This window comes from Eptatretus burgeri, chromosome 15 (assembly GCF_056783735.1).
Source record: "Eptatretus burgeri isolate ZD-2024b chromosome 15, Ebu_testis_v1, whole genome shotgun sequence".
Taxonomy (NCBI): Eukaryota; Metazoa; Chordata; class Myxini; order Myxiniformes; family Myxinidae; genus Eptatretus; species Eptatretus burgeri.
Genome location: NC_140975.1, coordinates 43,120,932 through 43,146,863, shown reverse-complemented (window position 1 = coordinate 43,146,863; position 25,932 = coordinate 43,120,932). Strand labels below are relative to the sequence as shown.

The 25,932-nt window shown below is 46.4% G+C and overlaps 2 protein-coding genes across 3 annotated transcripts in view; both read right to left on the bottom strand.

Moving 5' to 3' along the window:
- The window catches only part of LOC147012056 (uncharacterized), a 54,289-nt gene extending 51,654 nt beyond the window's left edge, over positions 1-2,635 (bottom strand). Inside the window, exon 1 of the mRNA XM_085856366.1 lies at positions 2,486-2,635. Coding sequence (XP_085712492.1) covers positions 2,486-2,635 — 150 coding nt within the window. The remainder of the gene's footprint in view (positions 1-2,485) is intronic.
- Positions 2,636-18,761: 16,126 nt separating this feature from the next.
- The window catches only part of LOC147012055 (cAMP-dependent protein kinase type I-alpha regulatory subunit-like), a 59,374-nt gene continuing 52,203 nt past the window's right edge, over positions 18,762-25,932 (bottom strand). For both annotated transcript variants that reach the window (XM_085858166.1, XM_085858165.1), the window contains exons 7-10: positions 25,474-25,534; positions 23,886-24,007; positions 19,633-19,714; positions 18,762-19,507 (exon numbers count right to left, since the gene is read on the bottom strand). In XM_085858166.1, the coding sequence (XP_085714292.1) occupies positions 19,335-19,507; positions 19,633-19,714; positions 23,886-24,007; positions 25,474-25,534 (438 nt within the window). In that variant the 3' untranslated portion in view covers positions 18,762-19,334. The remainder of the gene's footprint in view (positions 19,508-19,632; positions 19,715-23,885; positions 24,008-25,473; positions 25,535-25,932) is intronic.

Below are 25,932 nucleotides of genomic sequence, written 5' to 3'. Positions count from 1 at the left end.
CCATTCAACATCCCATGTTTATGGTGTTGGAAATAAATCAGCTTTCCAAAAAACTCGTGAAAGGTGATCCAGTCGTCCAATCCTATGCAAATGCATTCACTTTACCAGGCAAGAACCGCACTGACATTGAAAACCTCAGCAGCCAAGTGGGAAAATGTTTGGTGGGAAAAGTACATGTTCTCTGACAGCATTGTGTTATGATTCACTCATTGAGAAAGTCATCTCTGCAAAATCATTTGTTCTGCCCGAAAGTCTTCCTCCAACTGAGTCTTCCACCAAATTCCATCGTCTCAGGGTGTAATTTCAGACCACGGCATGGATGGGGATGGACAGTGATATTGATCCTTTGAACTGGGGTTGGAGACTTGAAGACAGTCAACTTATACCGATAATGTCTGATATGAATGCTGCACCTGACACTCGATTGAAAATGGTGCATTACAATTGCACAACTGGTTGCAATACACCACCCCCCCCCCCCCGCCCCGTTGCAGTTGCAAAAGATATGGGCTTCCATGTACTTCTGCATGTGGATCATGCCAACTTACGTTCCGTGACAATTCACACAACCAGCTTTCAGAGGAACGAGAGCACAGTTTTGAGGACGAAACCGAGACGGTGAAAGAGTGACAGTTACTTTTCTTTCCTATTGCATTTAGTATTGTATAAGATTTTTAACTGAATTGTTCAGTGTACTCTGACATACATTATTTTGAAACATGTCAATAAAATTTACTCTAAAAAAACGGACTCTTAAAAAAAAAAATTTTTAAATAAATAAACTTTAAAAAAAAAAAAAAAACGGACTCCAATTAATTGCTTGACCCTTAAAATCCCAGGGTAGATACCAAAATTATTGTTCTACACCTAATAATAAGGAAGTTACAGCCACCTTCCTGGTTTTCAGGGTCAGCGGTGGCCATCGTGGAAATGACTCAGTTTTAACCCACTTCCGGTGGTCAAATTTTGGTACACTTTTTTCTGTCATTTAAAACACCCAGTAGGTTAAAAAAAAAACCCACTGAAAAGCCTTTTGTTGGAATTTGTTGTTGAGGGTCTGATGGTATATTGACCCATCTAAAAGAAGCATTTTGAAAAGCTTTTAAAGTAAGAAGCAAATTATTTCAATGTTGAGGAATGTTTGTCCTGTGCATTTATCTCGCTTACAAGTCTAGTGGCCTGATGAGGTCTTGGAGGGGGTACCCCTATCCAGGGTAGAACAAAGGCGAACATCTTATTTTTTTTATTCATCAAGGTGTCACATGGATTGTTGGCTGAAAATATTTTGGTGAATCAGTATTTTTAAGGCCCTTTCCATGGTTGTGACCAATTTTCCGAAAAATCTCAAAAGTTCAAAAATGAAAAAAAAACTTTGCCAATAAAGGCCATACAGATGTGGTTTTAATGCCAAAATGATGCTTTCTGTGTTTACGATTTGTTCCAAACATGAAATGATGATTCTTAGCACTTGCACTTACTTAACACTACTCTGGTACTGAGAGTGCTGTGAGATGTGGTGGTACCATCTCTGACTTATTTCCAGTTGTTACTGGAGTTTGTCAGGGGTGTATACTGGCCCCCACACTTTTCAGCACTTGTATGGACTGGATTCTGGGGAGGATGTTGGAGAGATCAAGCTGTGGTGCATCATTTGGGAATGTCAAGATCTCTGACCTTGATTTCGTAAATGATGCAGTCATCTTTGCGGAGACTTTAGATATCCTTTTGAGGGCCCTCGAGGTGCTGAATAAGGAGTAAGAGCCACTGAGATTATGGGTTTCCTGGGTCAAAACTAAGATTCAGGCTTTCAATGACATCCTGATTGCTGCTGTCCTGTCTGTGCCTGTTTGTGGTGAGGATGTTGAGGTCGTGGAGAGATTCACTTACCTTGGTGATATTCATGTCTGCTGGCCGTGAGCCAGAGGTCAACAGACATCTGGGTCAGGCCTGGGGAGTCATGGATTCACTGGATCAAGAGGTGTGGCGCTGCCGGTACCTGTGCGGGAGGACGAAAGTCCGAGTCTTCAGGTCCTTGGTGCTTCCAGTCTTGCTCTATGGATGTGAGACTTGGACTTTGACCAGGGATCTGAGACAGAGACTTAATTCCTTTGGTACCAGGTCTCTTCGGAGAATCCTTCGCTATCGCTGGTTGGACTTTGTGTGCCAACGAGCGGTTGTTGAGAGAGACTCAAATGTATGGACATGCGGTTCATTTTCCTGATGCTGACCCTGCTCACCAGATTCTCTCAGCGAGGGAGTCTTGTGAGTGGAGGAGGCCAATGGGCCAACCACGTTCCTCATGGTTGCAGCAGGTTGATCAGCATCTCAAGGAGATGGGGATGGGCCATGCATCAGCCTGGGGGATGGCCAGACGGAGGCCCCTGGAGGACTGGTGGAAAGTGGACACAGCGACGCACTGCTCTGGTGCATGCTCCCATACCTGACCTGACCTTACTTATAGCAAGGCCACGACAAGAGCCCTCACTCCCTCCCTTGCACCCAAGCATTCGTTGTACAGTGCATCACTGTATCCTGCCTGTGAGATGTGTCGCACTCCACTACTTCCAGGGAAAGCATTACACTTTGTGCCACGAACATGCATGTGAGAAGGTACACAGTCTCCTGCAGTGAACATAATCCGATGGGCCCAAAGGATTAATGACCACAGACAGACCGAATGTGCCCAATTAAACAATGAGCGAATGGAGTGAAAACTGATAGGGATGCAGATGGACCAAGGGACAAAGGGATGGCTGTGGGGTTGAAAGTAAGGTAAGACCGATGGGGTGAAGGAGGGATTGTTGAAAGAAAGATGGGGGGGGCAGGAAATGGACCAATGTGGGTAAAGGATGAAATATTGAAAGTAGCAGAGGGGGTGGGGGACGGAAGACATCACACTGGGAAAACACCAACTAACCTCAACGCATGCCACCCAAAAAATCCTTAGACAAGGGGCCAAGGACTATCTACACATAGACTAATGAAATAATTAATCATCGGGTCTCCTACGTGTCCATGTATGCTCTCCTGCTGGGCTACGTTTCCAAAACCGTAACAATAAGCTTCAATAACCTTAAAGACAAGGATGATGAAATTGTAACCAATCCAATTTGAGAATGGCTACTTTCCATAATAAAAGCAAGTGACATGAGGAAACATTAAGTTGATAATACCTTGTGGAACATTCAAGATGACATTCCGACATTGAGACTAAAAGTTTCCTTTCCACAAATGATGTTGTGCAAGTTACACTCACAAGAAGTCTTTAACAAGATTTAAGGAATGTGAGAGTAATAAGAAGCCCTGTGCAGCAGCCAATGATTCAGGCAGCTCAACACATCAGTTACATTGGTGTTTGATCGCTATGACGATGCACAGTTAATCAGGCATGGTGAACGGGAACAAAGGGGAGGCCATTCTGGATCTCGACATGAGAAGGGAATAGGCAAGGTACCACACTACAGTAGATTTCTCCAGAATGCATCCCACAAATCTGCACTGGCACAGTTTGTGTGCAACTATGTCATGGAGAAAGGACCTGCATTGCTTTCAGAGGGAGAAACAGTTGTTTTGCAGGAAGCTTACCAGATGGTCAAAAGGTACTGCTAATCCAGAAGTCAGGAGGTGCAGAGTATCTGCAGTTATCAAGCTCACAAGAGGAAGCAGACATGTGGATTCTCCTTCATGCCACAGCCCTTTCTTAGAGACACTTTAGGATAATTGTCCATTCTGATGATACCAATGTTATGGGACGTCCAGGACCGGTACAGAATCTCTTCTACTGCTCTATTGCAGTGAAGGCTGTCCTAATCAACATGTGTACATGCACTGTGGGCATGCTGGAAAATTCTGCAACCATCAACGTTTTGTATCGGTCAGCAGTATCGAAACCAAGTTTGGAAAAACAGTGTGCCAGTGCTTGCCTGCTGCACATGCACTCACCGGCTGTGATACTATGTCTGCTCCACACAAAATAAGAAAACGTACTGCATACACAAGCTGGTGCAGAATCAGCACATCCTGGGTCCTCTTGCAAATATTGGCATGTCCAGAGACATATCAAAAACATTTTGGGTAGCTTGGGAGTATGTTTTGGTGTCATACGTGTCCAAAGCCAAATTATGTTCATCACTGAATGAATTGAGGTACCGGTATGCATGCACATCAGACAAGACAGGTTGCATGTTTCCACCAACTGATGATGCCTTCCACCAACCAGCATGTACTGTGGGCCAATTACCAAGTGGTGTTATCGGTTCACAGCCACTTAGCTAATGGAAACCCCTTCTGTGGGAGCCTGCAGGAAACGGCTGGAAGATCATTCCTGGTGGTCATCTGGAGCTGGTTATGTTTCTGAAAGAAGTAGCTCCTGTTGAACTGAGAGCTTTGACCCATCTCTACTGCACAGATAACGACTACAACCTTAGTAGGCAGTGCCACTGTGTTTCTTCAGGGCTCCCATGCACACAGTTCTGTTGTTGTAGTTCCTCAGAGGACTGTGTCAACTGCCAAAATGATTTGTTTTTCCAAGAGTAGTGATTTAGATGATGAAAATAATCTATATATTACTAAAATTCTCATCTTGCATGTATATATATATATATATATATATATATATATATATATATATATATATATATATATATATGTATGTATATACATCTTCTTCTTCTTCTTCTTCTTTCGGCTGCTCCCGTTCGGGGTCGCCACAGCGGATCATCCGTACGATCCGCATGGTGATTTGGCACATGTTTTATGCCGGATGCCCTTCCTGACGCAACCCTGGTCGCCTCTTACGACACAGGGATATTATATATATATATATATATATATGTATGTATGTTCCCAAAATACAGCCAAAACGGTACACGATAGCACAAAAATTTTAGAGCCACCTTACTCACCATTCTCCTGCGGTGTGCAGTATCAAGTTTCGTTCAAATCGGGCAACGAAAAAAATTATTAACAAATCAATTCCCGATTCAGTGAAGTACTCTTCGGGATTATTTGATCAATGCACACAACCTCAGCGATATAGTTCACTGGAGCTAGCTTTTTTATTTTTGAAATGATTTTTTATCAACCACTGTCACAACGGGAACCCAACGGGTTCACGGGTTGTTCTGTGACAACTAATATGTAAATAGTCCCTGTGTAGTTATTGCAGATAAAATGTTCAGGAATCAGATTACTAATAGCTTACTTACCTTTTTACACACTGTATTTGTATATATAGCAATTTAAATTATCTAAAAATTCCATCTGAAAACCAAGAAATATGGTTATTAAATTAGATATACCAAACAGTGGTGGTGATGACCATCGTGGATTTATGTAAATGACGTAATTTCAAGAATACAAGTCATTATGTTTTTCAATTAATCAAATTAAGTCAATGAAAAAAAATACAAGTTTTCAATCAGAGTCAAACCATGACAGCGATTTCAACACCAAAGATCTGTATTTGGGGGTAAATTACTACATATGGTGGCAGCCATACTGGATTTATGCAAATAAAGGGAAAATGTTATTGGAAAGCTGCTAATTTTGAAAACTTCTCCTAAATGTATAGATTATTTGAAAACTCTAGATCATTCAAAAATCCCACCGAAAAAGGTGCAAAATAAGGTGAGGAAGTTCAGCGTGTGAAAGTGGTGGCCATCTTGGGTTTATGGAAATTAGGTAAGTGTGACGTGGAACTGAGTATGGACCCAACTATTATTAGAACAATGGGCTACTCTGTGACATAATCGGTCAAGCTGTGATTCTTCTTCTTCCGCATGCAACGTGGTAAGGCGCCATCCTTGGGGGTCGGCAGTTGAGCCTGAAATGAGACCGGGTTGAGTCATCCAAAAACAGGCTCGAATTCTGTTCACCTCTCCTTTTCTCTTCACACTATGTTTCTTCTTCCCTTTTATTTTAATACCCTGTGCAAACATTATTTTGTTATTTTGCTTGACCTATTCCCTCCCTTGGGATTAGATAGGGACATTTTTCAGGGGGGTGGGGGTCTGATTGTTGTGTCCATCTTGTCTTCGCACCTATCTGTCTTTTAATTACTTCATTATTACCACTGCATTATCAGTGGGATTTCTTATCAATATGATTTCTATCCATTGCTTGGTGGTATACCCTGTGTTTTCTTTATCCTAAGTGAAGGATTTGCATTCATTCCACTGTCTTGAATTTGCATTGCATTACTGGATTTACATACATTTGCATACGATGCTGTGTGGAAGAGTGGGGGTTTAAATTTGCTTCAGCATTAGGATGTTAACGTCGCTCGGTCACATCTGACTGCGTATACGGCACGACCGCACACGGGGAACGTACTGGTCTCCCGAGCAAGTGAATTAGGACCTCCGGAGCAATAGGCTGTACCCCGAGCCCTGTACCCAAGGGCGAGATCATAACAAGTGGTGTCAGGAGTGGGATACTTGCCCAAATTTGTAAAAAGTGTGTTGGTAGATCGTCTCAAGGAAGCAAAGAGAGAGGAGGAAGGTATTGATACGGACAAGTTTGAAGTTCAAATTGGGGAAATAGTGAAAACAATGCAGGAATCTTTGCCAAAGAGGATGACAAAATTCACCATTAATCCAGAGGTGGATGGACATGGGTTTTTGGATAGGGCAGCGACATCCATGGAAAGGGTAACTGACTCCAACCAGGTGGAGGGTGCTGAAATTTTTTTCAATGGTCCTGAAAAAAGCAAAGGAATCGTGACTCACATCAGGAAATGGAAATGCAGCTCTTTGAGAGCGAGGAGGCATGGGAGAAAGAGAGGTGCATGGAACTGAAGAGAATCCAGAGAGTGTAGGTGTTGAGAAAAATGAAGAGCAGATTGAGGATGAGAGTGGTTTTGAGGAAAAAGGTTGAACTGTCAAGAAAGAGGCAGATGGTGAGGATGAAGAACTGTCTTCAGATGAAATGACATGGGAATTTCACCCCTACACAGAGAATGATGAATGCCTGCAGGGCAACCTTATGCAGTCGTCGGAAAAGGAGGCAAACGGTAGAGACTCAGATCGTCTAGATAGTGCGGTCAAAATTGGTTCTCATGCGGAGAGCAAAGTTGTTCGTGATTGCGACCACAGATCAGATGGTGAATCAGTGTCAAGATCGGAACTCATTAAAAACAGAGCCTTACTCAAGAAAAAGAGGCAGAGAAGGATCAAGTTTCATGACTCTTCATCAACCTCTGACGAGTCAGATAACAATTCCAAAAATAGTGACAGTGAACAGAAAAAGTCATCTGGTAAGCCAGATAAGAACCAGACAAATTATAAAGTCAGAATGAAAAAGAGGATGTGTTGGATTCATGGTTTTACAGACAAGAACCCAGAAAATTGTCAGAAAGAAAAACAGAGGACGCAGGGATAGGTCTATTGGTGAGGGCCTGTTGTCATTGTTCCCCATTCCCTCCCATCCCTCCCCTAGATTCTATGGAAACTGAAAGATCCCTCAAGGCATCGCTCTCATCTTCACCTCAAGCAGAGAGAGAGAGAGAGAGAGAGAGAGAGAGAGAGAGAGAGAGAGAGAGAGAGAGAGAGAGAGAGAGAGAGAGAGAGAGAGAGAGAGAGAGAGAGAGAGAGAGAGAGAGAGAGAGAGAGAGAGAGAGAGAGAGAGAGAGAGAGAGAGAGAGAGAGAGAGAGAGAGAGAGAGAGAGAGAGAGAGAGAGAGAGAGAGAGAGAGAGAGAGAGAGAGAGAGAGAGAGAGAGAGAGAGAGAGAGAGAGAGAGAGAGAGAGAGAGAGAGAGAGAGAGAGAGAGAGAGAGAGAGAGAGAGAGAGAGAGAGAGAGAGAGAGAGAGAGAGAGAGAGAGAGAGAGAGAGAGAGGCTGCAAGCTAGTTACCTTACTTGCGGTGACGGGAATCCAAAAGACCATGAAGACCCAAGTTTTTTTTGTTTTTTTATTTTTTGAATTGTGCCATGTGGAAATATTGTGATGGAGGGCTATGGTCCCTATACTATGTTTTGATTTTCTTTTTTTGTAAGTACGTGTTCTGTGTTCTCGGACTAAGTAGGGTAGAGTAGGAGACCCAGAATTTCCTTAAATTACATTATATGGCAGAGCTGGAACGGCTCTGGAAAAAGGATGGGGGCAGTGTTATTGTTGTGGGGCCGTGTCTCAGTGGCGAACACAACCGCTAGGTGGATCAGTGGAGTCGGCTCCACCGAACACCCAGAATTTATAGGTCATCACCCCGGATAACTCCGGAGCCGACGGGTCTTTTATCGGACCGAAGATCGCCAATAGGTCGACCGCGTGGGAGAGGGTCAATTGCCAATTTCAATTTACCTAAATACCCATGTCGTCCAAACTACCGGGGAAATTCACCCTCGGCAGGATCTGCGCGATCCGGGCCGTTACCGAGCCGGATCTGAGCCGTATCCCGAGCAGAGAGTACCAGAATCCTGCCGGGCCAATTGCACGATTTTGGCAGCAATGAGGCCTCCTAGTTCCCGTTCGTAGCGCGGCAAACCAATGATAGAAACATAGAAACGAGCTGGTACATTCAACAATAGGGGTATTTATTAACAATAGGGGGAAGGGAACACACAAAGAGCAGAGCTATCACGACTATAAGAAATGCAATGTACAATGAGCAAAAGAAAGCACTTACACAATTCTACTTGAAGACGGGTCCACACACAGAAATGGACCCCGTCGGGTCTTTATTGAAGGCTTCCAGCTCGAAGACAGGTGAGCTAGAGACCAGAGCCTGTGCTTGGAGCTGTCCACCACGTGTGGTCTTCGACGATCCAGCTCGGCGGGACTCAAACCCGCAACACGATGCCGCTCCAAGCACCAGGTACCACGCTCTCCAACCGGCCACGCACCAATCGACGAAGATCAAGGAGAAGATCAGAGGCGACGATGACCCAGGACCAGACGAACCAGACAGCACAAAGACCTACGACCCCCTAGACGACGATGACTTTACGACGACGATCACGACCAACGCTCCCAGCCTGGCGTTCCTTTATATTCCTTTTTCCTCCGGGGTGAAAGAATCGCCATCTGAGGCGATCTTGACCCCATTGGACGGGGTGTCGTGGGAAAGTCGCTCTCTGTGGAAATCTCGACCCCATTGGACAGGGTGCCGTGGGAAAGTCGCTCTCTGTGGCAATCTCGACCCCATTGGACAGGGTGCCGTGGGAAAGTCGCTCTCTGTGGAAATCTCGACCCCATTGGACGGGGTGTCGTGGGAAAGTCGCTCTCTGTGGCAATCTCGACCCCATTGGACGGGGTGTCGTGGGAAAGTCGCTCTCTGTGGAAATCTCGACCCCATTGGACAGGGTGCCGTGGGAAAGTCGCTCTCTGTGGAAATCTCGACCCCATTGGACGGGGTGTCGTGGGAAAGTCGCTCTCTGTGGCAATCTCGACCCCATTGGACGGGGTGCCGTGGGAAAGTCGCTCTCTGAGGCAATCTCGACCCCATTGGACGGGGTGTCGTGGGAAAGTCGCTCTCTGTGGCAATCTCGACCCCATTGGACGGGGTGTCGTGGGAAAGTCGCTCTCTGAGGCAATCTCGACCCAATTGGACGGGGTGTCGTGGGAAAGTCGCTCTCTGTGGCAATCTCGACCCAATTGGACGGGGTGTCGTGGGAAAGTCGCTCTCTGTGGCAATCTCGACCCCATTGGACGGGGTGTCGTGGGAAAGTCGCTCTCTGTGGCAATCTCGACCCCATTGGACGGGGTGTCGTGGGAAAGTCGCTCTCTGTGGCAATCTCGACCCCATTGGACGGGGTGTCGTGGGAAAGTCGCTCTCTGTGGCAATCTCGACCCCATTGGACGGGGTGTCGTGGGAAAGTCGCTCTCTGAGGCAATCTCGACCCAATTGGACGGGGTGTCGTGGGAAAGTCGCTCTCTGTGGAAATCTCGACCCCATTGGACGGGGTGTCGTGGGAAAGTCGCTCTCTGTGGCAATCTCGACCCCATTGGACGGGGTGTCGTGGGAAAGTCGCTCTCTGTGGAAATCTCGACCCCATTGGACGGGGTGCCGTGGGAAAGTCGCTCTCTGTGGAAATCTCGACCCCATTGGACGGGGTGTCGTGGGAAAGTCGCTCTCTGTGGCAATCTCGACCCCATTGGACGGGGTGCCGTGGGAAAGTCGCTCTCTGTGGAAATCTCCACCCCATTGGACGGGGTGCCGTGGGAAAGTCGCTCTCTGTGGAAATCTCAACCCCATTGGACGGGGTGCCGTGGGAAAGTCGCTCTCTGTGGAAATCTCGACCCCATTGGACGGGGTGTCGTGGGAAAGTTGCTCTCTGTGGCAATCTCGACCCCATTGGACGGGGTGTCGTGGGAAAGTCGCTCTCTGTGGAAATCTCGACCCCATTGGACAGGGTGTCGTGGGAAAGTCGCTCTCTGTGGAAATCTCGACCCCATTGGACAGGGTGTCGTGGGAAAGTCGCTCTCTGAGGCAATCTCCACCCTCATTGGACGGGGTGTCGTGGGAAAGTCGCTCTCTGTGGCAATCACGACCCCATTGGACGGGGTGTCATGGGAAAGTCGCTCTCTGAGGCAATCTCGACCCCATTGGACGGGGTGTCATGGGAAAGTCGCTCTCTGTGGCAATCTCGACCCAATTGGACGGGGTGTCGTGGGAAAGTCGCTCTCTGTGGAAATCTCGACCCCATTGGACGGGGTGTCGTGGGAAAGTCGCTCTCTGTGGCAATCTCGACCCCATTGGACGGGGTGTCGTGGGAAAGTCGCTCTCTGTGGAAATCTCGACCCCATTGGACGGGGTGCCGTGGGAAAGTCGCTCTCTGTGGAAATCTCGACCCCATTGGACGGGGTGTCGTGGGAAAGTCGCTCTCTGTGGCAATCTCGACCCCATTGGACGGGGTGTCGTGGGAAAGTCGCTCTCTGTGGCAATCTCGACCCCATTGGACGGGGTGCCGTGGGAAAGTCGCTCTCTGTGGAAATCTCAACCCCATTGGACGGGGTGCCATGGGAAAGTCGCTCTCTGTGGAAATCTCGACCCCATTGGACGGGGTGTCGTGGGAAAGTCGCTCTCTGTGGAAATCTCGACCCCATTGGACAGGGTGTCGTGGGAAAGTCGCTCTCTGAGGCAATCTCCACCCTCATTGGACGGGGTGTCGTGGGAAAGTCGCTCTCTGTGGCAATCACGACCCCATTGGACGGGGTGTCATGGGAAAGTCGCTCTCTGAGGCAATCTCGACCCCATTGGACGGGGTGTCATGGGAAAGTCGCTCTCTGTGGCAATCACGACCCCATTGGACGGGGTGTCGTGGGAAAGTCGCTCTCTGTGGAAATCTCGACCCCATTGGACGGGATGTCGTGGGAAAGTCGCTCTCTGTGGCAATCTCCACCCTCATTGGACGGGGTGTCGTGGGAAAGTCGCTCTCTGTGGCAATCTCGACCCCATTGGACGGGGTGTCGTGGGAAAGTCGCTCTCTGTGGAAATCTCGACCCCATTGGACGGGGTGTCGTGGGAAAGTCGCTCTCTGTGGAAATCTCGACCCCATTGGACGGGGTGTCGTGGGAAAGTCGCTCTCTGTGGAAATCTCGACCCCATTGGACGGGGTGTCGTGGGAAAGTCGCTCTCTGTGGCAATCTCCACCCTCATTGGACGGGGTGTCGTGGGAAAGTCGCTCTCTGTGGCAATCACGACCCCATTGGACGGGGTGTCGTGGGAAAGTCGCTCTCTGTGGAAATCTCGACCCCATTGGACGGGGTGTCGTGGGAAAGTCGCTCTCTGTGGCAATCTCCACCCTCATTGGACGGGGTGTCGTGGGAAAGTCGCTCTCTGTGGCAATCTCGACCCCATTGGACGGGGTGTCGTGGGAAAGTCGCTCTCTGTGGAAATCTCGACCCCATTGGACGGGGTGTCGTGGGAAAGTCGCTCTCTGTGGAAATCTCGACCCCATTGGACGGGGTGTCGTGGGAAAGTCGCTCTCTGTGGAAATCTCGACCCCATTGGACAGGGTGTCGTGGGAAAGTCGCTCTCTGAGGCAATCTCCACCCTCATTGGACGGGGTGTCGTGGGAAAGTCGCTCTCTGTGGCAATCACGACCCCATTGGACGGGGTGTCATGGGAAAGTCGCTCTCTGAGGCAATCTCGACCCCATTGGACGGGGTGTCATGGGAAAGTCGCTCTCTGTGGCAATCTCGACCCAATTGGACGGGGTGTCGTGGGAAAGTCGCTCTCTGTGGAAATCTCGACCCCATTGGACGGGGTGTCGTGGGAAAGTCGCTCTCTGTGGCAATCTCGACCCCATTGGACGGGGTGTCGTGGGAAAGTCGCTCTCTGTGGAAATCTCGACCCCATTGGACGGGGTGCCGTGGGAAAGTCGCTCTCTGTGGAAATCTCGACCCCATTGGACGGGGTGTCGTGGGAAAGTCGCTCTCTGTGGCAATCTCGACCCCATTGGACGGGGTGTCGTGGGAAAGTCGCTCTCTGTGGCAATCTCGACCCCATTGGACGGGGTGCCGTGGGAAAGTCGCTCTCTGTGGAAATCTCAACCCCATTGGACGGGGTGCCATGGGAAAGTCGCTCTCTGTGGAAATCTCGACCCCATTGGACGGGGTGTCGTGGGAAAGTTGCTCTCTGTGGCAATCTCGACCCCATTGGACGGGGTGTCGTGGGAAAGTCGCTCTCTGTGGAAATCTCGACCCCATTGGACAGGGTGTCGTGGGAAAGTCGCTCTCTGAGGCAATCTCCACCCTCATTGGACGGGGTGTCGTGGGAAAGTCGCTCTCTGTGGCAATCACGACCCCATTGGACGGGGTGTCATGGGAAAGTCGCTCTCTGAGGCAATCTCGACCCCATTGGACGGGGTGTCATGGGAAAGTCGCTCTCTGTGGCAATCACGACCCCATTGGACGGGGTGTCGTGGGAAAGTCGCTCTCTGTGGAAATCTCGACCCCATTGGACGGGGTGTCGTGGGAAAGTCGCTCTCTGTGGCAATCTCCACCCTCATTGGACGGGGTGTCGTGGGAAAGTCGCTCTCTGTGGCAATCTCGACCCCATTGGACGGGGTGTCGTGGGAAAGTCGCTCTCTGTGGAAATCTCGACCCCATTGGACGGGGTGTCGTGGGAAAGTCGCTCTCTGTGGAAATCTCGACCCCATTGGACGGGGTGTCGTGGGAAAGTCGCTCTCTGTGGCAATCTCGACCCCATTGGACGGGGTGCCGTGGGAAAGTCGCTCTCTGTGGAAATCTCGACCCCATTGGACGGGGTGTCGTGGGAAAGTCGCTCTCTGTGGCAATCTCGACCCCATTGGACGGGGTGTCGTGGGAAAGTCGCTCTCTGTGGAAATCTCGACCCCATTGGACGGGGTGTCGTGGGAAAGTCGCTCTCTGGAAATCTCGACCCCATTGGACGGGGTGCCGTGGGAAAGTCGCTCTCTGTGGAAATCTCGACCCCATTGGACGGGGTGCCGTGGGAAAGTCGCTCTCTGTGGCAATCTCGACCCCATTGGACGGGGTGTCGTGGGAAAGTCGCTCTCTGTGGAAATCTCGACCCCATTGGACGGGGTGTCGTGGGAAAGTCGCTCTCTGTGGCAATCTCCACCCTCATTGGACGGGGTGTCGTGGGAAAGTCGCTCTCTGTGGAAATCTCGACCCCATTGGACGGGGTGCCGTGGGAAAGTCACTCTCTGTGGCAATCTCCACCCTCATTGGACGGGGTGTCGTGGGAAAGTCGCTCTCTGTGGAAATCTCGACCCCATTGGACGGGGTGCCGTGGGAAAGTCACTCTCTGTGGCATGATTGGACAAGGGGCACGCCCCTGCCTTCCTGGGCAGAGTCCCGGTCTGAGGCGATGGAAATCTCCGCCCACATACGTGGCCGAACACACGTGGGCGATGGCGTCGGTGTGTGAAGTGAAGTGAAGGAGATTTGTTGTAAACGAAACTCCGCAGCGCTCACATGTAATTCCCGTCAGACACAGGTAGGGGGCCCGAACTATAAACACACACTTACCGATATAACTGTTCTATAGGGACCTGAATGTTGAGTGCTCATGGCTGCCAGATTCGTAACATTATGTTCACAAGGTTTTTTTGTGTTCGATGCAAGTAATGGATTCACAATCTGTTCGATCCAGTAATGCAATGCAAACTTTGACACTTTTGGGGTGTATTGCGATAGTTTTGCCGTGGTCGCTGTGGTTCTCAAAATAGGTCCTTTTTCTTTTTTTCCTTATTTTCTTCATTTTTTTTGATTCTTCAGCTCCAAGACCTTCCTTCCGCTTCTACCTTCTTTTCCCCCTTCGAGGCCCCCACATAATTTCATGCAGCAGAACTGTGTGGATTTTTTTAAGTGAAAGAAGTAAAAAAACAAGCTGTTTGTGTCGACATTGTCTTGGTGCCTGCCTGTCCTTTCATGACTAAAAATTGTTACCACTGCATATCAGTGGGATTTCTTATCAATATGATTTATCCATTGCTTGGTGGTATACCATGTTTTTTTTAATCCTGAATAAAGAATTTGCATTCATGCCAATGTTTCGAATTTGCATTGCATTATTGGATTTACATACATTTGCATATGATGCTGTGTGGTGAAGAGTGGGGGTGTAAATTTGCATCAGCATTTGGATGGTAACTTCGCTCGGTCACATCTGACTGCTGATACGGCGTGACCGCACACCGGGAACGTATTGGTCTCCTGAGCACGTCAATTAGGACCTCCGGAGCAATAGGCTGTACCCCGAGCCCTCGACTCAGGGGCGACATCGTAATACGGCTCCTCGGACGTGGTGCCAATAATGGCAGCACAACAGCACCGCCATGATGAAGTGATATGTCTGTTGCATGAGGCATTACTTTCACATCCTCAACCGCCATCTATGAATTCAATACCTCATCCACCCGTGATAAATCAAAACATTTCATTGCAAGAGGTAAACTCCAGGAGAGAGCAATGGAATGACAACGCACTCGTAATTCGCCTGACCGACATGACAGTGGAAGAAGAACTCACCACCATCAGAAACTCTGAGCATCCCAATGAGATCCGTGCTGAAGAACGCTGTGAAATTGAATGGAGATTCCACTGTTGATGAAGTGATCACTGCCATCCATGCACACTTGCGGGCCGAGCATCATTGGATTCACAACCTGTTGGAGTTTTACGAGCATAAGTAGGAGCAAGGTGAGACTTTCCACTCATCCATATGTGCACTCCAGGAAATTACAGCAATCTGTGACCTTGATGACGGTCGATCGCCATTTCGTCATCTGGATTATCATCGGAATTCCTGATGCAGACGTCCATCGGAAATTGCTTGTAAAGTTATACCTTGAGCTTAAAACAGCAATTGTTACATGCCGACAAGAGGAGGCAGGTAAAAAGGCTGACGTGATGGTTTCTGGGACTTGCGGGAGTAACCTGAAATCTGTTGCCAAGACAGCACCCTGATTCAGCAAGACAGCAGTATAATCGACCGACACGTGACAACCATCATTGCGCCAGGTGTGGTGGCAATCCACACTCTCACATGACCAAGTGCCCCGCCAGAGGCAAGAAGTGTCAGAAATGTGGTATTTTTGGACATCCAGAGCCACAGGGTATCCTGGAATGGCCTACGTGTCCAGATTATTGAATTGGAATGCTCCAAGCACTTTAACCAACACCTACAGAATTTTAAATCACCTTTTCTTTAATCTAAAATACTACAAATGCAACGGTAAAAAAAACCATGCTCTTGATACATCCAGCAGAGATGACGTAACACATGGGCGCAGCATAAATATACGAGGTAAAGCATGAATATAAATGTGCGCAACATAATAAAATTGTGGCTACGTACTGTAGGTTCCCGAAATAGTTATATCATTTGTATAGCCACATCCGTGGTTTAACAGGACGTTGGATATGCGTTGCAAGAGGCTTTAGAGTGCTCTTTTTCTTCCTCCTTCCATTTCACAGCCATGAGCACCACCTTCCATAACCCAAAATCCAGACCATATAGGTTGGTAACCATTGCACACTATTTAATTCGACTTCTCTTTCCAGACAGTTAGATTCAGCTTCAATTTGGTTACTTTACCTCTGCAGACATATTTGAGACATTCACGGTCCTTGTAGTTCGACTCCTTATAAATTCACTATTCACAGTTCCACTGGTCACTCATATTTTATACCACACACCAACACCTTTATTAAACACCCTCACCTCACGCGAACCACACAGCACAAAGAAGAACGTCGTAGCGTTTGAATGGACTTTGGCGGAAGCGCTGGAAAGCGGGAAACCCCGTTGTGCACGCGCTGCTGTTATTTACAACGACCTAGCCAGAGTTGATTGATAGTGGAAGAAGGTGGTGCTCCAGAAAGCGTACCTATCCAAATGCTCTATGGGATCAGAGGTGAACATCTGAGTTCTGATCCCACCTGACTCCGCCACGCTCACGCGGGATAAAAGGAGGGACGTGGCGCTAAGCACCGTCCAATGGGTGCGAGAAAAGCAGGCATAGGTTTCTAGTCAAAGGATGAGGCTGCATTACTGATGTACTGATTAGTATCTCACATTTTTCCTCTCTTCCCACAAATTTGATGACAAAGCTCAAATGGTTAAAAAAAAAAGTGATGGTCTGGACAGACACACACACAAAAGTAATTGCAAAACCCCATCTGCTGCGTCGGGGATAGGCTCATTACATGTTGAATTTGACTCACGAGACGGCTTCTGATTGTACAGTGAAGATAATATGCATAATAAGCGGAAAGGTTAATTATTTTTATTTATTTACATTATCTGGAAAACTTTTATTTTTTAACATGGTTTCAGTTACTATGAGCAGCACCAGCAAGCGTTTTTATCCCTCGCCGCATGGCGGAAGGGGGATATTGTTGTCACGCGGGTCGTCAACATTTATAGCTGAGTGCGATAACTCATAAACTGTTCGCCATATCGATTTGAAATTTGGGTCACACATGTACCACCTGAAAAGGAAGGACCCTATTGATTTTGGGCGTGGCCGGATCCAAGATGGCCAACTGGGGCGGCCATCTTGAAAAGTTTTTTGTAATAAATGGAAAACCACTTATCTGATTTCAATTATTTTTGGTTACTACGTTCCTCACCCCTGGGCAACTTTTTCCAACATGGTTCAGCCCGCTCAGACATCCAATATGGCCGCCAGGCAGCCATGTTGAAAAAAAGACGTTATCGCGATTATAGGCTCTAATTTTTTTCTTTTCTGATGAAACTTGCTGGAAATGTAGGAAATGGAACGAAGGAGGTTGCTATTGAATTTTGGCCATAAACAATATCTTTTTGGTCCAATTTAAATTTTTTGCTGTATAGCTCGAAAGACGTGATAACCAAATTGTCTTGTTTCCAATTCACCTCCCTCATTATCTGGAATATGTATGACCTTTTTCAATGGCGGGGGATTCCCCATCTCTGATGGGTATGTTTTGTTTTGTTTGGAAACACTTCTCAAAAGAAGTTGAAATATAAAGCAACAGCTGCGATTCACAACTGATCATAAGAAAAAAAACATTTCATTCAACACATTATTAAGCAGTAACATACTATAAAATGGATGCCTTGATTTTTTTTGGTATTGGTATTGGATACCAAATGGAGGCGATCACAAATACGAACGCAAATGCACTACTTGCTGCACATTAGTGTCTGGTAGCACTTAAACCTGTGAAGGTATCGGATCGATGATATCCGCAAGACAGCCCGATACAGATTGTGTGAGATGGAGATTTTGTTGCAGCTCTTGCTCATTACTTGGCAGAGGTTCGTTTTTATACAGCTCCAGCACCACACTGCGTTTGATTGCATACATCTCAGACTCCGCAGTGTCCAGGGAAGAATCTATAGTCCATTGCATCAACTCTGGCAGAGACTGCTTTGGATGTGTGGCATGTGGCACCATATTCTCTCAGGAAATATTCCATATTGCAAAATACCTTGAAATTCAATGCAGGATGATGGTGCCACATGCCATGCATCCAGAGCCACCTCTGTCTGGAAGATACAGAATGGGCTGTTATGTAGCTTCTTCCCTTGGCACCAGTCATGGCAAGAACACCCATCGAACATATGGATTGGGAGCCAAGGAAAAACTAACCCCCTGCCAAGTAATATCCAAGAGCTGCAAAATCTGGATCATCCTGCAAAACAGAATATCATCGATTTGATGACTCTACTGGTTCACGCATCATAGGACACCAAAGGACGTGCTTCCAGATACCAACACGTTGTAGTCCGTTTGAGTGTTCACTTCACAGATTGTTAAAAGAAAGTTGGTTTACAAGCAGGGGTAATGTGACTGGAGGGGGTAATCTGGTGAGTTTATTTCATTTTGGCACGGTGCTGTACAATATCGTACAGTAAATATACGAGATAATTTCGGTTTCAAAGAGGTCAAAATGCATACAAAAACCACACTTGTTAAACACACCCACCCGAAGGATGTGCAAATTGGAGAAGAGATTTTATCTTGGTTACAAAGTAAAAATTTAATTGCAGAACCACAGACTATCCCCAGTTCTACAATACAAGAAATCCTAAAAATTTGTGACAACAACTTGGGGAACCAACTTCCACATTCTCTCCAATGTCATTCTTCCCTCTCGGTCTTCAATACAGCTGTTCACCATGATTTCAGATCGTCCCCCATCCAAAACAATGATCTTTTCTACCCGTTAACCCCACCCACCCCAAAAACCTACCTCTTAGGTGATTGGTCCTTTAGAACGGTCAAACATGCACCAAACAAATCGAATCCCCCAAACCCTTGTTTCAACTCTTCAAGAACACAGGTAAACATATTTCACCCTTTATTTTACTTAAGTGTCGATTACAAAAAAAGCATTTTTCAACGACTGAAAAGCTTTCCAGTGTTGTAGCCGATTTCGTACAAACTACAGTGCAAGTGTACATACTGTATATAACAAACTATCATGACCTATTTAACCACTGAAACCTTCAAGCAAAGTAGCATTACTATTATTCCCACTGAAGACATTCCCTGCCCACACTGCATCTCGGAAGCTCTGAAGTTAAATTTAAGAATAATAATAATAATAAAAAAAAAACTTAACTTTACAAAAGCTTTAGAGGCACAAGTATTGATGAAGCAGACAAATGGTATGGACAGGGGTCGCCAAAGTCCACAAAATGACCCTTGGAGCAATCGCCGTGCACTGAAAACAAAGCTGGACCAACCCAAGCACAGACTTACAAGGTACGTGGGGTGGGAGTTGAAAAAAAAATTCAGCTCAAGGGTCCAAAGAAACAGCAAAAGGGGAGCAGTTATGAACAAAATAAAAGTGGGAATGAAGACTCGATGCGTATCAAGACAAATAAAGAAGGCGTTGGGGATCGTCACGTCATTTCTAGACGGAGAGCGACACAAAGCTGTTGTATTGCTGGATGTTTCGCTTAAGGATGTCAGAACACGGCCCCAGGACACGCTCAAACCGTGGACGGTCGAGGCGCACACATTTGAGGGGTCCTCGTGCCACCACTGTGGCTGCCCGTAGCCGATCCAGCAACAAGGCAATCTCACCTGGAGGTGGAACAAGGAAGGAGGTAAATAGATACAGAAGGAGGTGGAGATGTGCAGTCAGGAAGAATGAATGGAGTACAACATCCATAATCCATATCCAGGTGACAGAACGCAGCAATGCTTACCAAAGTAGTCAGATGGACCCAATCGGCCAACCTCCACAAAGTCCTCATTTTCAGACCGCCGCTGCAGCACTGCAGCACAACCCTGCACAGAAAAATTAAATAAATCACACAATTGAATATCCCATAAGCAAGGCAGACTAAATGTTCCAGCAGATGGACAGATAGGCAAACACATTTCAAATGGAAGAAGGTTGGGAAAAGTCAATACGATACATCGGAATCTATCCCGACTCTTCTTCACAGATTCAGGCAGGGATGGCGTTTTGCAAATGTGTGGTTCTGTTGCCCATTGCAGTCGTAACACGGACACCACAGTGAATTAATGCATCAAATGCTGTACAGTACGAGAAATACAAGGAACGTGGCTTTTAAGCTGCTCTACACCTTACCCCCTTGAGTGGATGCATCAAGACCTTTCACACAAATTCCGTTCAGGAAGCAAGGTTTTACAGGCAATCACAGGACGGACGTTAAAGCGACGACATGTGTACATAAACTCTAAACCACACAACACAGACAATGCAATGTGGACACACCCGAGCACACAAATCTTCATTTTAAAATCGATTTTTGGCCTAAACTTTAGCCAACAGCTGTATCAGTCGAGCCTTCACTCCACTGACCCCCCATCTCTCCCATCTCCTATTTTCCCGGTTCAGAATCCATTCGAGCAAAGACGCACTCATGAGTAAAATCTCAAGGATGGATTATGGTAATCGAAAGAGGAGGTTTTCAAGCATGTTCTGTCCAACCTGGCAGCAGTATTCATCTGTGTATGACAAACGTTAGCTCTTGCCCTCCATGCTTTGCCTGTGTGTGTGCTCGGGGAAGGAAATAAATAAATAATTTAGTCAACAGGACTGTCAAAAAAACGGCTCTTGTGGGTCAAATGTCTGGATGGAAGCACAGACCTCATCAGGCTCAAAAGAGACAGAAAAGACTCGCTCCCATCAGTTCCGCTTCACAGAAACAATGCTTTTTACCTTAAAACAAAACAAAACAACAAAACAAGCACTATGCAAGGGGAATGCATGCATGACAGGCAGGCTTGAACGGGGGGTGAGGGTTACATACATCCAAAGTGTAATCCGACACCGTGCAGTATGGGTGGCCTGAATGGTAAATGCCTTCAAGGCCCGCTGGGCCATCGGAAAGGACAGCTTACGGAGACGAGAGCAAGCCAGTACCCGTCAATCACAGTTGTGGCGGATCCTCCTGGCGCATGGATATGTTGTGAAAACAGACGATTTGCTAATACATGGATCTCATGACATCGCAAGGTTTACCGATAAGGCACTTAAAAACCAAGAAAAAGAAACCATGACCCATCCACATATTATGTACATGGTGGCGGGATGATTGGGAGTGTAGGGGAGGCCGTCAAAAAATGCCGCCACCGTTGTACGTGATATGCAAATAGGCCAAAAGTACACAAAGGAAGCGCCAATTGAGCAACAGAGGTTGATAAATTAGTTCACATGTGCATTCCATTGCCGTGAAGCCATTCACAGTTAATGCAAGCAGCAATTCTGCCTTTCTTTTTTTCTCATAATAAACTTCATGAATGAAAAGCTTTTTGCACGATGTGCAGAAAAACCCATGACAGAGCAGTGTTTGTGCTTTCAGAATGCCAACATGATAAGAGGGAGGAAAGACAGCACAAAGAGAGTAAAGGAAAGCAGGAAAAAAAATGCTAAATGAGTGGATGGAGAAGTAACCAATGAGTTGGGAAAGAGGGGAGGGGAATAAGAGGGCTAACACTGGAAGAAAGTTAACAGCTAGAGGAGAAGGTCAGATGGGAAAAGGTGGTGGGGGTGGTGGTGGGGCAAGACAGTAGAGGGGGAGGGAGAGAGATAGAGAGATAGAGATAGAGAGATAGAGACTAATAAAGGAAGATTTCAAAGGTCAGTGTCAAAGACCACCACCACCCATAAAGGAACAATATGCGATTGTAAACGAGGATCTTTAAAAGTTTACTTCAAGATCAGTCTCAATCATTGTGGGAGAACGAGTTCTCATTTCGGAAGGAAAACTGGCGGATGCAAAGGAAACGCAAAAATTGAGACGTGTTCATGTATCGGTGGTAAAACCCAGCGAGCTCATTCATGACCTTCAAGGCAGGGGGCATATCTGCTGGCCCAGGTCTACATGTGGTGCCAGTCCATGCATTTTGGTCGACTCCATCAGGTGAACTTGGATTGCACATTCAAAACTAGCTCTGCCCAAAATCACCCCCAAACTATTAAAAATGAAAAACTAAAATAAAAACAAAGCCATGGATGTGGAGGAGGGGAGAGATGACTGAGATTCGGGCAATGAACAAAAAGGATAACTGACGGTGTCTAAAAAAGTAATAGAAGCAAGGATCCATCCACAACGAGCGAGACAAACTCGGTCAACCGTGCTGACGGTGCCTGAGCTTGGGGCACACGGACCAAGACTAATGGGCCCTCAGCCTGCGATGCGCTGCCTGTGATGAAAGCCTGGCATATGGAGGGCCGACAGCCTCAGGCTCAAGTCGAAGACAAGAGGGCTGCTCATGGCAAGTGCAGCGTTATTCGGGTTGTCAAGAGAACGGGAGAGAAGGACGACCAGACTCGAAGAATATCGACAGCACAGAACTGAAACCTGTTGTAATGGAAGAATAAATGCTTCCACGAAATAACTTCTCATGTCAAGGAAAAAATCTTCACACAAAAAGTGGAAATGAAATCGCTGCCAGCACATCTGGTTCTATCGAGCACAACACAAACGACATAAAAGATAACTTTCAAATTCATTGGAATCAACTTGGTTTCAATTGTGGTGTCAACTGATTATTTTATTTTTTAACGTTTCAAAATGTTGATATTCCTGCATTTTATAACAAGATACCACAAAAGAGAATGCAGCACCAAAGTTACATATCAAAGGGTTGGGCCTGCTTCATGTTCCCATCCAAGCACTTTTGGAACCATTGGTTAAAATCTCTCATACAGAGTCGATTGGTCAATTGCCCAATGTTTGTCCTGCTAGTGATGTGTGCAAGCTAGCCTGAGAGTCTCAAATCACTGGTTAAATTTATTTTATTTTATTTTTAAGGACGATCATGCGTCCCATCACCAAAGACAATCAGTAATTTGTTGGTGCAGCGTTCACCTGATGGGTCAACGGAACCGGGGCTTCAGAGTCACGGCAATCGACGATGAGAAAAGGTTCCAAATGAGGTGAAGAAATTTACCTGCATCCCAAAATTTGTACAATTTGGTTTGAACAACTGAAAAGTTAATGACGTGCCACTGGCAAGATAGCATGAAGGAAGAACCAAGGACGAGCTCAAAATGGAGGAAAACTCACCGTGGGCAATAACCAGCCCTCTATTCACGGAATAAAGAAGCATCTCACCCACGCTCACTTCCCTCCTGACCTGCTTGTCCATTGTGCCCACAGGAATCAACATATGTATGCGAGCTTGACAGCAAGTCATTGATGTCATGTTGCTATGGCGCCGGGCTAACAATGCAACGACATAGGTCGCCTTTTGACATGATTTGGGAACCATAGATTTTCTTTTTTCTTTTCATTCCTTATAGCAATGCTCAGAAAGTCTAAAACAAACAATCGTTGGGCTTGTAACTTCTGAGAGCTCATACAGAAGAAAAGAAAAGAAAGGAAGAAAAAAAAATCTGTGTCATCGGCCATGTGAAATCGTTTCAAGATATCGGGTATTGAAACGAGCATGAGGTGGTCCAATAAGAGATATTTTACAATACAATATGATAACATGCAGAAATTATTTTGGAATTAATAACAAGCGTTTAAATCTCTTCGGTGATAGCCTGCCTGTGGAACGATGGTTCAGATAATATAGCTTTCAGAATCAAACCCGGAAAAAAAAACTGACCATGTCCACGGTAATTGATACCATTCGAAAGCGTGCTGGGAAGTAGTGTTCCCGAGGGCATCTTCAGGACTTTTCATTGCCAAGGTTGACGTGCGATTAAAACAACATTTGTCATGTTTAGCCTGGCCCATCCGTACCACGACAGACACCATGCCAACATGCCCAGTCTGCTTTGCTGTCACTGACAAAGGACTGTAAACGTCAGAATGGTACTGCAATGTGATCGAAGGACTAACTTTAAAGATCGTCGATCTCTCATATGGGAAAGCCATTGTGGACTTTCGATGTTCTCAAACAGGTTGCACAATGAAGTTAGGTTGTTCGCTTGATAACAGAGCATGGCTCGACTGCACTCTGTGCGAGAATGTACCTCGGTGATGATAAAGAAGTCATCTCCTGGTTCACCCTGCACCACAATCTTCTCCCCGTCATCAAACTGCACGGGCTCCAAGGCATCAGCCACTGTCAGGCGCTCCCACTTATCCAGAGACTCTGCACAAAATCAGATAAGAAAAAAAACAAACAAAAAAAACATTTAAGAACTAAAACGTCACTCGGAAGAGCACATACCTCTGCCAGGCTGAACAGTTTACGTTTTGTATCCAACCAATAGGTCACATTTGGATCCAGCCTTAACCAAAATCTAATTGGCTTGTTCTGGTCAGCTACACAACTCCTCCACCAAGTTTCGTCCAAATCCGTCCACAACGTTTTGAGAAATCGTGTTAAATATCATTTTTGGCTCCATCTCTCAATCGTGAATAATCGCTTAAATTATCGTGTCCGAATCCGGATCTTCACCAAAATCAAATCAATTCATCCGTGTCACATAACCAACCTGTCCACCAAATTTCGTCCGAATCCGTCAATAAGTTTTTGAGATATCCTGCTGACAGAGGTGAAAACAACCCACCAAAACAGCCAGGTGGCAGAGGTTATAAAACTTGCAACGTGTAGACCGACTCGGAGTCTATTTCACTACAGATGACGTCGGGGTTTGGTCTATTTCATGACAAGCTCAATTGAAGAGTCAAAATGGACAAGTGTGTCAAATGAGAAAATAAAGATGATGGATCAGGCACCTGGTCCATCCCAGAATTACTTGCAGCATATCTATCATTAAATAATTATGCAAGGGGTTTATTGGGAGGGTTTGGGAATGTGGAAGGTGCTTTTCATAGGTGACAATTTAGAGCTCATTGCAACATGTCCCAAAAGCAAAGAGCATCAATCAGATTATGGATTGGTAGACAATGTGAAGCAGACCGATTACTCCACCCCATCTAGTTAGCCAGCTAATTCTTTTAGCCAGTTTGTCAGACAGTCAGAGAACGATATGGTGATTCCAATTCAATTAGCTCGGTTTTCAGACGTGTAAGCATACAAATCTTTAATACTGCTGCCTTCAGTACAACCTCTGGAATATCAATCCTGTGTATTCACCACCTGCCATTGCAGTGTCTCAACCATTTGCAAAGGCAATTAAAAAACACCATAAAAGAAGGTCAGGCAGATCTGCAACACACCGAATGGAATGACGAAAAAACAAGTCAAAAAAAGAACAGCACGCACATGCACCCATCACAGCGGACCCATGAATAGGGTATTCATCATGTAAAATATCCAGAAAAAAAGCTAAAGTCAGCCACGGCAAAAGGGCCTGACCATGCAGCCAAACACGGAAAGGGCACACAAAACTTGCAATCGGTGTGGCACGTTACGCACGGGCAGTCCGGATGTGCCGGCCGCCTCTCCGTGACCTTCGTGGCTTGTAAAACTTTTTAGCAGTTGGAGAAATATCACAAAGCTTATTGTTTTAACAGTTTGTTTTTTTTCCTACAATTGGAAAATTTATGGGGACAGCCACAAGTTTGCGACTCCACAATCCAGCAGCACACGGACCCTTTCCTTCAAATTCCTGCCCATCCTGGCACACGATGACCCTTTAGAGTCCTTACCCAGAATAGACACCTTGCTCAAGAACTCTTCGTACATCTTGCGTTTCCGCATTGTACTGCCCTGTTACAGATGACATAAAGCATGTTACAAATCAGGAAGACAAAACAATGACAGGGAAAAAAAAGTGTGTTGGGCAAGGGGTGGTGTGGGTGGGCAAGTGCAAATTCACAACATAAAACATTTTATAATTGATATCTGCCCGTTTCTACATCTTAACATTGAAGGGAATGGGCCCATATTGCAAGAAAAATATGTGCAGGTAATGAAACATGCCAGAAAGTGCCTACCCCGTGCACTTACCAAGGAATGACATGAAGAATGAACGATTGTGCGAGATAAACAAAAAAAAGAACAAAATTAATGCTGGAGAGAACAGTTTGGCATTACCATCTGACAACTGTTCATGATATCGTGCTTCCAAGTTCAAATCTCAAATACGGAGTTGATTTGTGGGTTAT